The 16,645-nt window shown below is 36.9% G+C and overlaps 1 protein-coding gene across 16 annotated transcripts in view; it reads left to right on the top strand.

The window, feature by feature from the left end:
* Positions 1-16,645, top strand: part of ADAM22 (ADAM metallopeptidase domain 22) — a 261,263-nt gene that overhangs the window by 218,151 nt on the left and 26,467 nt on the right. For all 16 annotated transcript variants that reach the window (XM_060196278.1, XM_060196276.1, XM_060196284.1 and 13 more), the window contains exons 21-25: positions 2,277-2,382; positions 5,276-5,395; positions 8,787-8,955; positions 10,446-10,557; positions 13,277-13,367. In XM_060196278.1, the coding sequence (XP_060052261.1) occupies positions 2,277-2,382; positions 5,276-5,395; positions 8,787-8,955; positions 10,446-10,557; positions 13,277-13,367 (598 nt within the window). The remainder of the gene's footprint in view (positions 1-2,276; positions 2,383-5,275; positions 5,396-8,786; positions 8,956-10,445; positions 10,558-13,276; positions 13,368-16,645) is intronic.

Raw genomic sequence — 16,645 nt, 5'->3', positions numbered from 1 at the left:
CTTGCCTTGACGGGCATTTGCATGGAGGCGGGGAACGGCCTAGGGTCCCAAAGGCAGCTGGCTGCAACTTACTTACTATGAAACAAAACTTGTTATTAGCATATCTACTGCACAATCTAACATTTCTAATAGAGAAGGAATTTGAGACTTTTACATATCAACAACGTCTTTTAACCTTTTGTTACACCCATTCAAGATGGAGACACACCCTAGGTGTGGGCCGGAGAGGAAACCTCAGGCATGAGAATAATTAGCATAGCCATTGTGCGATCTACCATTTCTAATAGAGAAGGTAGTGTTTTACATATCAACAAGTCTATTTAACCTTTTTTTTAGACTAACTTAGTTAAAATATATTGATTGTTAACTAATTTTTACCTTAGACTTTAAATGTAAGTTAATTTTATCTTTATGAGAATTACATTGAAAACCTTTTTCATTTAACTTTGACTAGTAAGAATTTAGCCTTAAAGCTACTGTTTACCAAACTTTAAACATACACATAAACATGGTCATTAATACACAAGGAGAGAAACTTTTGTTACGAAGACATGTCATTTTAAACACGAATTTAAATCTGTACTGTCTTAGTTGTTGGGGGGGGGTCACCATTCGGAGGTGGCTTCCCGTGCAGCTCCATTCCCGAGCAGCTCCACTTCTAGGAATTGCAGGTTGCGATCTCTGCACAAGTCTCTGCGTACTCCAGCTTGTCTGCCTTCAGACCGGACCGGCGGCTGGAGATCTCGTGTGCCCAGTTTCGGCAGGGAGCCCGGGGGTCCGGGAGGCCCGGGATGGTTCCAGAATTCATAGAAAGAGGGCAGGCAGGCCATCTTTGTAGAAGGCGTGGGCCTAGGTGCCCAGGGGTGGCGGCCATGATAGGCCACCATGGCCCTGCCCCATGGCCCTGTCATGTCTGCTGCCCTGCTCGCAGTGGCCGAGCAGCGTGGAGGGATCACACATCCAGTGTCCTGCGCCACACGGTGGAGAGCCGGCTCCTGTGGGCTGGCCTCGGGCTCTTGCGTGTTGGCCTCGGGCTCTTGCGTGTTGGCCTGGGCTCTAGGGGCTCTTGTGTGATGGCGTAGGCCTCTTGCGGGCTGCGGGGCTGCGGGCGCGGTGTGCGGGGTTGTCTGGGCGCAGCCGGCTGGCTGGCTGTTTAACCAGGTGGAAACAGCAGCTCCGTGCCTTGCCTCCCGCCCGCTGGCTCTTCCCGCTGGCTGTTCTGAGTTCGCCTGAGCGAGTGGAAACCACAGAGTGGTCCAGAGATAAATGTTCCAGAAACAGCAAAACAGTCTCATGAAGAAAGAGCAGAGGCCTTTGGAGATCTCTTCACAAGCAGAAGAGAAGGCCATCGTGCATAGGTAGCCAAATTGTCTTTACTTATCTGAGAGATGCGCAGGTCAGGTCCACGTGGGCGCCATTTGTTGTTAAAATTTCGGGAGGCTCTGGCCGGGCTGGCTTGCTTCACAGGCGGGTAACAGAGACGCGGAGACAACGGCTGGGCAGGGAAGTGGTATTTCTTTATTCAGGAACAACGATTCACAAACTAAGACAAACTAATCACCAAACAGAACTCGGCTGTCTCTTTGCGGCGGCGCAAGCACTCTTTCTTTTTCTCTGGAACTCAGGAACCCTCTCCCTTACTCTCGAACTCAGGAACTCTCCAACTCTAGAACTCTTTCTTACTCTGTTAACCCTGAAACTCTCCAAATCTGGGACTCTGGAACTCTCGTACTTGAGAGCCCTCTGAAACTCTGCCACACTGGAACTCTCTCTTATGTTAACTCTCTTTTCAGCCACCAGGTTCCAGATGCTACCATGATGCCAAACAGGCTAGCTCAGTCGGTAGAGCATGAGACTCTTAATCTCAGGGTCATGGGTTCGTGCCCCACGTTGGGCGCCATTTGTTGTTAAAATTTCGGGAGGCTCTGGCCGGGCCGGCTTGCTTCACAGGCGGGTAACAGAGACGCGGAGACAACGGCTGGGCAGGGAAGCTGTATTTCTTTATTCAGGAACAATGATTCATAAACTAAACCAATCACCAAACAGAACTCTGCTGTCTCATTGCGGCGGCACAAGCACTCTCTTACTCTCAAACTCAGGAACCCTCTCCCGGGGTTCCTTGGGGCGGGGCCAAGCAGGCCCGCGAAATTAACAGGACTCATCCAATTCTCTTGGCGGGGGAGGGCTAGAACAAACCAATGTAAAGCATACGACAGTCATTAATGATAGCTCACACATTATGTTCCTCTCTGATAGAAGATTCTATTTTATTTCAGAGGTAATGGCATCAGACAGATACTGCTATGAGAAACTGAATATCGAAGGAACTGAAAAGGGTAATTGTGGGAAAGACAAAGACACATGGATACAGTGCAACAAACGGTGAGTTGTGAAAATAGCCCAGAATTTATTCTTCACTTAGTTATAAGGTTTTCTTTAAAATAAAAAGTTTTGCTTGCGTATGTATGTATGTATGTAAGTATGTATGTATGTATATATGTATATATTATGAGCTAGGAAGAGTAGAGCACAGCTCTGGCATATGCAAGTTTTCCGTTTTACCAATTGAACCATCTCCTGAAACACACACACACACACACACACACACACACCCTTTTCTGAGTAACCCGCATTTCCTGTTTTATGATCCCATCTCTGTACTCCACATTTGTTTTCATTTCATTCTTCCAGTTCCATTCTGATTGCATCCTTTCAGCTAGGACCTTTTTTTTTTTAATTTAAGAAAGGAGACATTAACAAAACCATAGGATGAGAGGGGTACAGTTCCACACAATTCCCACCACCCGATCTCCATATCCCACCCCCTCCCCTGATAGCTTTTCCATTCTCTATCCCTCTGGGAGTATGGACCCAGGGTCGTTGTGGGTTGCAGAAGGTGGAAGGTCTGGCTTCTGTAATTGCTTCCCCGCTGAACATGGGCATTGACTGGTCAATCCGTACTCCCATTCAGCTTCATCACTCGGGTGAGACCTTTCCTTTCATAGTATTCTCTAATTCCATTCCAGGTGTTCTACTCCCCAATAAAGTCCCCAAACCTAGATATAGTCCAGGTCCCCTGAGATAGAGCATATGTTCACACATGTCCATAAGCTAGGGAAAAATATATACCTGAAAGCTGAAGTACACAAGAGCCTTCAGGGAATACCCCCAACACTTCATCTGTACTATTCCAGTCTTTAGGACCTATTTTTTAACTCTTCAAATGCCTATTAGCTTTCTATACTAGCCTTCTATAGCATGCTGCCATCAAAATAATCTTTCATTGAATCTTTAAGAACATATCAAAATTTTGTGTCGATTTTACAACTTCTGCATAACTGGTTAATAATAAGAATCTTGCAGAGGGTTGGGCGATAGCTCACTGGGTTAAGCGTACATAGTATGAAGTGCAAGGACCTGCTCAAGGATCCAGCTTCAACCCCCTAGCTTCCCATCTGCAGGGGGCTCATTTTATAAGCAGTGAAGCAGGTCCGCAGGTGTCTGTCCTTCTCTTTCCATTTCTATCTTCCCCTCCTCTCTCAATTTCTTTCTGTCCTATATAAAATAAAGAAAGAGAAAATGAAAAATAGCCACAGGAGCAGTGGATTCATAGTGCAGGCACCGAGCTTCAGCAATAACAACCCTGGAAGCAAAAAAGAAAAAGTAAAAGAATATTTTAAAATAGTATTTGTTAAGTACACTCTTTATGCTAAGTACTGTGTTTTTCTTTATATAAGTTAAGGATGTCTCTCCATTTTATAGAAGAGGAAATTGAGTTGCAGTTAATTTTTAAAAATATATTTCATGTACTTTCACCACATGTAGACTTAATTAGAAGGGTGAAAAGAGTACATTTTTATTTTTAAGATCTGTTTTATCTTCATGAGACACAGAGGCGAGAGCAGAGTACTACTCTACTCTGGCTTATGGTGGTACTGGGACTTGAGCCTGGGAATTTGTGGCATCAGATATGAAAGTCTGTGCTACCTCTCTGACTCCACAGCTAATTAATTTGACCAAGTTCATATAACTAGGACTTTACAGAAGCAGATTGAGAATTCAGTCTTATTTGAGAACTCTCTTACTAACTTTGCTTGATATCATACTGTCCTATTTTTCAAACTGGAACCTTAGCTTAGTATTGTTTTTCTCCCCTATACTGTTTTCATATGTAAGATAATATTTAATATCATATCATATCAGTGAATAAAAGTTAAATTTGAATTACACATGATATCTGGAGAAGTAGTTAAGTAGTATTAAAGGAAGGATGATGGACCCAAATGGTTTGGAATTTATAAAATATATACCATATGTAGTCTTTAATTCTAGGACAAAGAGGTTTGTATTCTTTTTTTTTAAATTTTTTATTTAAGAAAGGATTAATGAACAAAAACATAAGGTAGGAGGGGTACAACTCCACACAATTCCCACCACCCAATCTCCATAACCCACTCCCTCCCATGATAGCTTTACCATTCTCTAGCCCTCTGGGAGCATGGACCCAGGGTCATTGAGGGTTGCAGAAGGTAGAAGGTCTGGCTTCTGTAATTGCTTTCCAAGAGGTTTGTATTCTAATAGAATATTCTTCCAAAGATAATTCATTTACTTATAAAGTACTAAGATATATTTTGTACATCCAGTATTGTATTATCAGAAAACAGATTTGGATATAGAAGGAACCATTTTGATGGCTATTGTTTTTTAAATAAATGCTTGAACTAATGAATACTAAAGGAAAGCTGGAATAGAATAGGGATTTTTGGTATAATAATAAGAGTTTCAGGGAGTCGGGCAGTACCACAGCAGTTTAAGCACACGTGTCTTAAAGCGCAAGGACCTGCATAAGGATCCCGGTTCCAGCTCTGGGCTCCCCACCTGCTGGGGAGTCGCTTCACAAGCGGTGAAGCAGGTCTGCAGGTGTCTTTCTTTCCTCTTCTCTGTCTTCCTCTCCTCTCTCCATTTCTCTCTGTCCTATCCAACAACGAAGACAGACAACAATAATAATTACTACAATAAAGCAACAAGGGCAACAAAAGGGAATAAATAAATAAGTTTAAAAAAAACTTAAAAAAAGAAATAGAGTTTCAGAGAAAACTAAAATCTGGATAAATTAATTTGAACTGATTTTGCTTGTGATTTGGGCAAATAATTTATTTGATGCAAAGCATCAAATACCAAAATGAGTTAAGATCATTTTTTGTAACTATAAATGGTTTTCTATATCTTAGATAAAAGAAGTAAATAATCTTTTACTTCTAATCTTTTAACACAGAGATGTGCTTTGTGGTTACCTTTTGTGTACCAATGTTGGAAATATTCCAAGGCTTGGAGAACTTGATGGTGAAATCACATCCACTTTGGTTGTACAGCAGGGAAGAACATTAAATTGCAGGTAATTATTTAAGCATTCTATCAGAAAATTAGTCACCTTGCTACTAAGAAATACCATTTAATATCAATTATGTTTTCAGTTCATGTGAATGTTAAAACTCAGGTAAAATCTAGTCTGTTTAGATTACTGAGTTAATTCTGATAGAAAAGATGAAAAGAAGATAAAACTAGTTGGTTCTGTAATAGTTTTGTTGTTTAGAATTGTGTTTGATCAGTAAGATTTTGAAATTTATTTGCATTTCATTCTTATTATGGAAAATAAATGAAGACTTCAGGGTAAAAATCAGTGGATTAAATATATGTTTTCTTTTGTTCCTTTCTGACATCTTTAAAATGATGTTAAATAGATTTTTTAAAAAAAATATATTTACTTATTGGATAGACACTGCCAGAAATTGAGAGGGAAGGTGGTATATAGAGAGGAAGAGAGACAGAGAGTCACCTGCAGCACTACTTCACCACTCGTGAAGCTTCCCCCTGCAGGTAGGGACTCGAACTTGGCTCCTTGCGCACTGTAATATGTATGCTCAACCAGGTGAGCCACCACCCAGCCCCTAAATAGATCTTTTTAAAGAGTTCATATATTCTAAGAGAGGAAGACGAAGAGAAGACAATGGGAACATTTTGGTCAAGCAGTTTTGATGTTTATCTGGAAACCCCTAAAATTTCTAGTTACCTGTCTTGCCTACCAATTCAAATATGAACAGATTACCAGAGGTGAAGAAAGATTAACATGGAAAAAAAGAAAAACCATCACCACCACCACCTATGGAGGATAAAATATTCTATTATGAATAAGAATAAAGTGTAACTTTTAAAAATAAGGGACATTAAAAGGAGGGGAAAAAGTCGAGAAGTTAAATATAACTGCAGAAATTAAACTAAGTAGTTAAATACTTCCCTAGAAAATAGAGCAGAAGAGGAAAGAAGGAAAAAAAGAAAGAGAGAAGGAAAGAAAAAGGTAAGTGTGGGGGGAACACACAGAAAGTTCACCAAGTTAGAATAGAAATGATAAAGAAAGCAGCAGGAAGGACATTGTCAGTGAGTAATTAGAGTATTCTTTATAATTGAAGGGGTTCAGTTTCCATATTTTTAGACCCAATAAGTGCCAGGTATATTGAGTGAAATTAGATGTATGTGCATACATATTATTAGGAGATTTTTGAACTTCATGACAAAAGAATTGCAATTGGGGGACAGGGAAAGCAATATATGTCTTTAGACTGTCTTTAGAACTGTTTACAAGACTCAAGGGAGCTGGAAGACAAAGGAGAAAATAATTTTTCAAATTAGAATTCTTTCCCTAGGCAAAATATCAACTAAATTTGAGGCTAGAGAATAATGATAATTTTAGATATGCAAGCTTCCTTGAAATTTACTTCTCTATATGTTTTCCTCTGAAATTTGTACTTGAAGGTGTGTTCTTCCAAAATAAAACAGTAAGCTGAGAAAGAGAAAGGCAAATAATTTAGGAAACAGGATGCCTATGATGAAGAGAGACAGGGCAGTGAATGGTGAGGAGTCCAATATATATTTAACTCTGCATTTAGTATAGGAACAACCAGATCAGATAGAAGCAGAAGAAACCCCAGGAGAAGTTTCTATAGGAAGATAAATTAAAATTCATACAGACATCGATTGTTTTTCCTTTTTTTTTTTTTTTAATACCAGGGTTTCATGATGGCGTAACTCCACTACTTCCAACATAATATTTTCCCTCTTTCACATAGAAACAGTGGGCCAGAGAGGGAGAAAGAAACAGAGAGGTCAAGACATTGCACTACTGCTCTACTTACTGCTTCTCTTGTGTACAATGGCTTCCATATGGTGTGGGACACTTGGACCTGGTATTTACCATTTGTGTATGGTAAAGTGTGCTATCTTCTACCCCCAGTCACATTTTGAGTGGGGATTTTGACTGAGTAATTGTATTTGTTTTTGAATTGGTAATACATTATTGGAAAAATGAGGAAAGAACCAACAAATAAAAGATTTAATAATTTGATTAAAAAGTTGCACAGGATTATAATGGGTTTAAAACATTTATATTCATAATACTTTACATATTTCAGTTTATTTTACTGTTTATTAAACAAAATTTGTGCTGGGAAATTGATTAGGGAAAGAAAAAAAATTCTGGTTCCATAAAGGAAATTCAACTATTAATATATAAATGAACAGTTTAAATGTGAATGCGAGCTCAATATTTAAAGGTATATGTAAAGAACAAATGAAGAAGAGAAAGTGGTTTTCTTAATGAAGGAGTCTATGTAGGATTTGAAGTAGCAGACTGCTTTATTGCATTGAAAAAGTACTGTTCTTTTGGCTCTTTGAACCAGACATAGGTAATTTATTTATTTGCCACCAAGGTCATCCTGGGGCTGAGTGCCCACATGACTTTACTGTTACCAGTGGCTATTTTTCTTTCCTTTAGATAGATACTAAGAAACAGAACTAGAGAGGAGAGAGAGAGAGAGAGAAATACTTCACTGTTCCACCATTGTTGAAGCTTGCCCTTCCAGTGCTCCCAGGTGGTGATCAGGAACTTCGCTGAGTCCTCAAGCATGCTAACTTGTGTGCTGTATCAGATGAGCCACCTTTGATCTTTGAGATGTATGTAATTTTGATAAAAATAAAAATCAACACATGGTGATTTTGGTTCTAGCATTGACAGATACCATATGATTGAATTATGTTCTATTTCCAGACTGTTTTTACTACTATGCAGTATCTGAACTTGTCATATTGAATAGTGAAGTAGAATAGCCATTCTCAAAATCATCTATAAATACAGTAATCATTTTGGCAATATAAGCTGAAACCAATTCTTATTCTTATTTAAAGCATGCTTGAAATCTGCATAGCAGCTTACTTATCAAATCAAGTAATAACAATAATGGCTTCCTTGATTAGATTATAAAGCCATTTCAGCTTCAGACCTTGTTACACTAATTGTACTTTTTAAATCCCAAAGGATGTCTATACATCTGTTTTTTTCTTTTCTTTTCTTTTCTTTTCTTTTCTTTTCTTTTCTTTTCTTTTCTTTTCTTTTCTTTTCTTTTCTTTTCTTTTCTTTTCTTTTCTTTTCTTTTCACCATAGCACTGATCAGCTCTTTTACAGTGGTGAGGGGGGATTGAACCTGGGACTTTGGAGCTTCAGGCATGAGAGTCTCTTTGCATAACCATTATGCTATCTACTCCCTGTTGACACATCTGAAGTAAATCTTTTGATAAAAAATATTTCAATTGTGTTCTTCATTTACAAGTAAAAAGTGCTTATGCTACTAGTTTTTATTAGGTAGCAAATAGAGAAGGTTTTTAAACATGTTCTTAAGATGAGTATTGATTAAGGGAATCCCATTTTTAAATCTCTCTTTTTAAATTTTTTTTAGTGGTGGGCATGTTAAGCTTGAAGAGGATGTAGATCTTGGTTATGTGGAAGATGGGACACCGTGTGGTCCGCAAATGATGTGCTTAGAACACCGATGTCTTCCCGTAGCTTCCTTCAACTTTAGCACTTGCTTAAGCAATAAAGAAGGCTCTGTTTGTTCAGGACATGGAGTGAGTATTGAGTATTTTGACACAGGTTAACTATTCATTTCTTTTATGCCACAGAAGTAGATATGAAACATGAAATACTTGTGGTATGTCTTTGCCAGTAGTTCAGTAGGCTAACACCCCTTAGGTCATGGAGTAAAAGCTCAGTTTTCCCTTTCTCACTGTAAGCACTGTGTATTGCTTTGGCTGCTGCAACACAGAGGGAAAATGCCAGAGCTCTTAACTTCTGTGTGTTTAGTTTAGTTTTAATCCTATACTTCCTTTTCTCCCCCACCACGCACAAGAACCCACCTGAGGCTGCAGTGCTTCTGTGGATGTCTCAGCTGTAGTTTGTTGAGGTTTGTAACGTTAGATAGTTGTCAATATTATTTTGGGAAAGTCTGTTCTTTTTGCTGTTACTCTATAGCCATGTGTCCTGGAAGTCCCCAGAGAAGTCCAGCTTTTCATTTTAAGTGTGAAAATATTATTTTCCTGAACATCTGTTAATCTATAGAATTTTATTAACATGAATTGATTTGAAATGTGAAATTTATTAATAATATTTTCTAGTTATGTTTAGTTTTGAGTATGCCAACTTCTAAAAATTAGATGAGACAAATGACAGAACCCATCCAACTCTCCTCAAGGACTATTATCTAAAATATTTCCTGTTTCCCATTCCCTTTATAGTTTCTGTGAATGATAAAATCTATATTTAAATGCAGTTTCATGAACGTATAACTAATGACAGATTATTTTCTTGTAGTGCCATTTTTTATTTGAACTTTTCTCCCTATGCTTTGGTCCCTTATGTAATAATTTCTGATTTGGGTTGAGGTGTCAACATTGTAGTTGTGTTACGGATTTTTTTCAGACAACTGAAAAGCATAAGGTCTATATCATCTTTGTCAAATTTCTCTTTATCTTTTGTGTTTCTTTAAAGGTTCTGTTTTTGAAGAGAAAAAAAAATCTTGTATTGGGTAATTGACAAATAGTTGCACTTTGGAGCCAGGAGGTGGTGCACTTGGTTAAGCTCACACATTATAGTGTGCAAGGACCTAGGTTCAAGCTCCTCATCCCCAACTGCAGGGGGGAAAGCCTCACAAGTGGTGAAGCAGAGCTGCAAGTGTCTCTGTCTCTCTATCTCCTGCTCTGCACTAAATTTCTCTCTGTCTTTATCCAATAATATATATATATATGTATATATATATAATAATTGCACTTCTGTTTAAGTTTACAAATCTCCCTCTTATTATTTGTTTAATATTTAATAATTCTATTGATTTTTTTGGCATATAGACTTAGTATTCTGTTAAATTCATTACTATTTTTAGGTAAACTGTGGGTTTCTAGAAAATATTTTCTTAAATAAGAAGATGATTAATGTTAGAAAGTACCAATAATTTTTAGTAGCACCAGATTTCTTAGAATATGATAATGAAAAATGAATGTTTATTTTTCATGCCTCTATACTAGATAGTTGATGTTGACTCTAGATTGATTTTGGATTTCAGGTTTGCAGCAATGAGTTGAAATGTGTGTGTAACAGAAACTGGATAGGTGCAGATTGCAGCACTTACTTCCCTTTGGATGATGTAAAGAATGACTTAACTCTATCTGGCAATGGTAAGCATTTAACTTTGTTCCATTATGTATTTATACATAAGGAAAGAAGAAATTGCCTTTTGGAAAATTTCATTTGAATGATTTCTGCAACTTAAATATAAATTAAAAATGCATAATAGTAAATTTTAATACATGACTGGGGTTTATTAAATTGTAATGATATATTAAATAAGGTTAGTCTACTAATTTAACCCTATTTTGTCCTATAGCAGACAGCTTTTTTTTTTCAAGTACTATACTGATGTGGGACTTAAAGCAAATGTTAATGTTCTTTAATGAGGTGCCACAGATTGAACTCAGAGACTTGTACATTTATTACCATTGAACCACACCTCTGACCTAATTGTTTCTATTTTTAGAGGCATACTAAGTAGGAGAGATGCAGTGAGTAAATACTAGAGAGAATATAGTGCCATCATTTGTGGAGTTCTCCTTACTACTTCCCCATGATGTGGAGATAAACCAGTGCCTTACTCACGTGAAGTGGATGATTTACACTGTACCATCTCCTAGTCCCATCTAGCTTTTTTTTTTTTTTTAAGGAAGAAAGTTGTCTGAATACTTACTTGTCTTAACTTAAATGAAGAATTTCCTATTTCAAACTAAGTAAGAAAAAAAATTGAAGAATTAGTTCTTAAATCATTTGCTGCCTGGAAATTTTAGTGTATACTCTTCTCATCAACTCAGTTTTGCAGCTTGAGCTGTAGGAAATTCTGAAAGTTGTAATTTTTGCCTTGAAAGGATTTAAGAGCAATGTTAAAATCTAGAGTGACCCAAATGAGAAGCAGAAATCACATGTGTGTAGTTGGAAGAAGACATCCCTTGGAGCTGAATTTGTCCCCTTAAAACTACTTCATCATTTTATTATTAGTATTCTTTTTCATTGCATAGAGCTCAAATCCTGAAGTCTATTCACTTCCAATGCATGAGAAGGAAAGTGCTTGTTAATTTGAATCATCTAGGTGAATTAAAAAAAAAAACACCAGGGACTTCAGCCAATGTAACATTAATAAAATCACAGAATAATTCAGATAATGGCAGCCCTGATCTTAGCATTGATAGTATGGTGCTTATTCCAGTAGTTCATACAGAAACGAGACCATTCAGGAACGTGAATGTGAGTTGTCAAAAATCATGCCACTAATTAGGGTTATTAAAGGCCATTATCAAGTTTATTGATCACTGTTCAATCCTCTTGAAAGAAGGGGAATAAAGGGATGGAGACTGTAATGGTGGAAAAGGACTTAAGGTAGCGATGAGAATGTTCTGCAGACACTTATCACAGAAGATAAGAAATTGTACCTATGTCCTGTAAACCATAATTCATCCCTTCTCCATAAAATGATTTTTAAAAGATTTTCAGCAGAAAAGGAAGGGAAGACAAATGTGTTAGGTTTTAGAGGAGGAAAATTCCATTGCCTTTGGGTTCCTCTGGATCTACATTCATTCATTCATTCCACAGAGGACCTGGGTAAGATGAAGTCTTTTAGTTTTGCTCATATACTTTGGGGATTCCAGTCATGCACTCTGTCATGAAGAATTGCAATCATCTCTAGTCATCCATAGTTTCTACTTTTTATGTCTAGAAAAAGATCTCAGGAGTGCAAATGACAAAGAGAAGTCTTAAGAGCTCTGGGTAAATGTCTGGATATTAAGCATATGTTGCAAATAAGAATCATTAAAATAGGTCTTCTGGAATCAGAGCCTGACTTTTTTCCTTTTGAACCCTTACTTGAGCTTGTTGGCCAAGCTATCCACTTACTAGCTACTCTCACTTCCACGATCCCCTCAAGGATTACATCTCATACATATTGACAAAAGATGTGGACAAAACATGCCATTATCTAGTTCTGGATATTATCCTTGCCCAGGCTCTCTGCCAGTCTAGTGTTGCCTTGTTCTCATTGATAGATCACAGTCAAAAACTACAAAAATCAATCTCTTTATGATTTATACCACCTAAGCATGATTATATAAATCCCCAAGAAATGGCCTTTTCCCTTCAGAACTTACATTTACATTGAGAGACAAACTATCACACTTGCACATACCCAAGAACAATAAGGTCCTTTCCAAAAATGGAATGGTATGAACAATAATGTCATGTCTTGAATTTCTGAGGAAGAAGTCAGAGTCAAAATGAGCATAGGTTTCTGAACATTCTTCTTTGGAGGGTGTTATGCCAATATGATGGCATCAGCTCTCCTTTTATGCCTTTGACTTATAGTTCAAGCCCGCATCATTCCCCTACCCCAGGAATATATGTAAAAACCACAATGGCAAAATGTCCTTGGATAGAAATTAAAAGGAAACATGTAATTATTTTTTAATTGATGCAGATTGATAAGTTGATTTTTTTCTCTTTAAAAATGCATATTTTTATTTCAAAATATACATACAAATACATAGTCATTATGCTAGACATGGAAACTAGCATAATTAATAAACAATTTTGAAAGATTATGTTCTATATAATTAAAACTATACTAGAGAGAAAAATACATTTACCTTTTAAAAAACATATAAAACTGGAGATAAATTCTAGGGTTTACCTTTATAATACCTCTGAGTCACTTCTCCTATTCAAAATACTCATTTTGAAAAAAATAATGTTGTTAGTATGCTAATTACAAGTTTGGAGAATAACATTTATGAAAAATATTTTTATCTAAGTTGGAATTGTATACAGTGACTTTCATTATTATTTCCTTTTTTCCAGGTGTTGCTGGTACCAATATCATCATAGGCATAATTGCTGGTACCATTCTAGTGCTAGCCATCATATTAGGAATAACTGCATGGGGTTATAAGTAAGTGAAATATTTCACTACTGTTGCTGTCAAAATCTATTTTAAAATTTTATTTAAATTAAGATTTCTAGAAAGTTTTGTATGATTAGGTAAATATACATGCAGTAAAAATCTGTCTGATTCAGTTTTCTTCTGATTATGTTTTGGAAGTGATTAAAGACAATAGTAGTTCATCATTTTATATTATTCTTTTATTGTAAGGCTACTGAGTACTGTTTTAAAATTAAGTGAATTTGGGGGTCGGGCGGTAGCACAGTTGGTTAAGTGCATGTGGCGCCAAGTGCAGAGACCTGCGTAAGGACCCTACTTCGAGCCCCCAGCTCCCCACCTGCAGGGGGGTCACTTCACAAGCGGTGAAGCAGGTCTGCAGGTGTCTATCTTATTCTCCCCCTCTCTGTCTTCCCCTCTTCTTTCCATTTCTCTCTATTCTATCCAACAACAACAACATCAATAACAACAATAATAATCACAACAACGATAAGACAGCAAGGGCAACAAAAGAGAAAAAAAAACAAAATAAAAAAATTAAATTAAGTGAAGTTAAATTATGGCTTCTACAAAGGTCTGGCTTGCTTCATAGTGCTTTAGTTCTATTTATTTAAACCTATGTTGGTAAGATAGTTCAGAAGAAAGCACAGTGCTTTCATGACAACGGAGGGAGGTAACAAGAATATCAATGATTACAACAGCACTATATGTGTTACTGCCTGATAACTATGGCTATAGTTGGTGCTAAGGACAAAACTCCTTTATCTTCACAACCAATGTGAATGAGGTACTGTCATTTGTTAAATTCGTGTGTGTGTGTGTGTGTGTGTGTGTGTGTGTGTGTGAAGAAGCTATTTAGAGATTTAATTTTTTTGTAAAATTCAACTTTAACTTACAGCCTTTTAAAGCCTGCATTTTTATAAGCTTTAGAGTAGCACTTAAAATTTTATAGTTATGTTTATAAATTTTTTAACTTATAAATTATGGAATTTGATTGTTTTATCTGATTTTTACATTCATATTTACATATATATGTGTATATACATAGATATATACACATATATATGTATGTGTGTGTGTTTAATTGCCACCAGGTTTATCGCTGGGGCTTGGTGGCTGCATGACGAATTCACCTGTCCTAGCGACCATTTTTCCCTTTTTATTTTATTATTATTTTTTCTTTATTTAATAGGACAGAGAGAAATTGAGAGGGGAGGGGAAGAAAGAGTGGGAGCAAAACAGAGATACCTGCAGCATTTGCCTCACTGCTTAAGAAGCATCCACTCTGCAGGTGGGCAGCAGAGGCTCAGACCCAGTCCTTATGCATGGTAGCATGTAAAGTACACTTAACAAAGTATGTTATTTCCCAGTTCCCTGTTTGATCTACTTAAACATACAACTAAGTAAATGACTTCAAACATTACAAACTTATTTAGATGTTTAATATGTTTGTTTCTATTTAAGTATTTAAATCTTTTAGGACAGCGTACTTGGTTAAGTAATTGCTATTATCATCACCACCTGACATTGTTTAAACCAGATGAACCAAAGGAAATAATTTATTTTTTAAATATATATTTATTAGATGGGGCAGGGAGAAACTGAGATGGAAGGGGAAGTGGGGAGCTAGAGAGATGCCTGTAGACTGCTTTACGACTTGTGAAGCTTCCCCCCCTGCAGGTGGGGACCAGGGACCTGAACCTAAGTCCTTGGTAGGTTAAATGTGTGCCACCACCCAGCCCCTAATCACACAGTTTGAATGTATAAATAAACTAAAAGTCATAATTTTAAAAAGGGAATATATCCCCATAATGATACTGGGTCCATACTCCCAGGGGGATAAAGAACAGGAAAGCTTTTAAGGGAGAGGATGGGATACAGACTTCTGGTGGTGGGAATTGTGTGGAATTGTACCCCTCTTATCTTATGGTCTTGTCAATATTTCCATTTTATAACTAAAAATTATATGAATTAAAAAAGTGGATATAGTCTTTGCTCATTATGAGGTCAAATACTGACATTTCTTTTTTCTTTTACTTTATTATTTACTTTACTTCCAGGATAATCTTGTATGCTGTAAGCATTAAAATACAGATAGATATTTGTGGAAAACTACCTTAAATAATATGAATAATAAAGTAATGTTTGGCATACTTAATTAGTATGGCATGACATAGTGAAAGACCACAGCATAATAATAGTGTTTCCCATCAAATAGCTACTTGTACTATAACAGACACTTAATACATATGTAAAAATGATAATTTTAAGATAATTATTCTATTGTAAGGGTACTAAATATTTCTTTTTAAATCATTGAATGGAGTTAAATCATGACTTCTAAGAAAGGGTTGACTTGCTTCAGGGTCACATAGGTTTTCTTGACTTAAACCCATAAGACAGTCTTTGATGTGCAGATCAGTTATCATATTACATGCTTATTTTTACACAGGTTGATTTAGTATGTCATTTGAAGTCACAGAATTATATAGTTCAAAGGAGAGCTTTTATATGTATTTAATCATTTGATCTCTTCTCCCTTCCTCATGTGAATTAGCTCATTCTGGAATCATACTATTTATTCAACTTTTCTGATATTCAAAATGAATTTAGGACCTGAGAACTTTTCTTATTAATCTTTCCAAATATATTTTTGCCCCTCTCCATAAGTGTTGGAGTGGAAGAAATAGAAGTATTAGGAAATGAGGAATACTTTTTGGGAACTGGCGGATGACTCAAGTAATGAGATTTAGAACAGAGAAAAACAGGAGTTCCCTACTTTACTCCCCACCCACCAGGCTTATTGCTGGGTCTTGGTGACTACACCATAATTCCACTGCTTCCAGCAGCCCATTAACCCCCCCCCTTATTTTCTAGGACTGAAAGAAATTGAGGGGTGGAGGGAGATAGAAAAACAAATAAACAAACAAACAATATAGCTGTGGCCCAGCTTCACTTGTAATGTGCTTACTTCAACAAGTGAACCACTGCCTGCCACCCAAAAAAAGCACTTGAATAGAGAAGTTCTGGACTTGTATTCTGCTCTAACCTGATAGTTTCAGGAATGAAAAACAATAAGTAAAAAATTAGTACTTGTCCCCTCATGAGCTTATTATTAAAATGGTAGAGGGTGGGTGGGATATAGATTGACAGGTAAAGGTGCAATAAAGAAAATCCATGTGGAAACATTGTCCTTGATCCTAGAAGAGGAGTCCACCATCCTGTTGTTTAATTGTCCTCTAGCAGGTCTTTAAGATATTAACACAATTTGTGGTAGATAAGGATTATCT

Source organism: Erinaceus europaeus, chromosome 8 (genome assembly GCF_950295315.1).
Source record: "Erinaceus europaeus chromosome 8, mEriEur2.1, whole genome shotgun sequence".
NCBI lineage: Eukaryota > Metazoa > Chordata > Mammalia > Eulipotyphla > Erinaceidae > Erinaceus > Erinaceus europaeus.
Note: the sequence above shows the minus strand (reverse complement) of the source record. Positions and strands in the feature narration are given on the sequence as shown.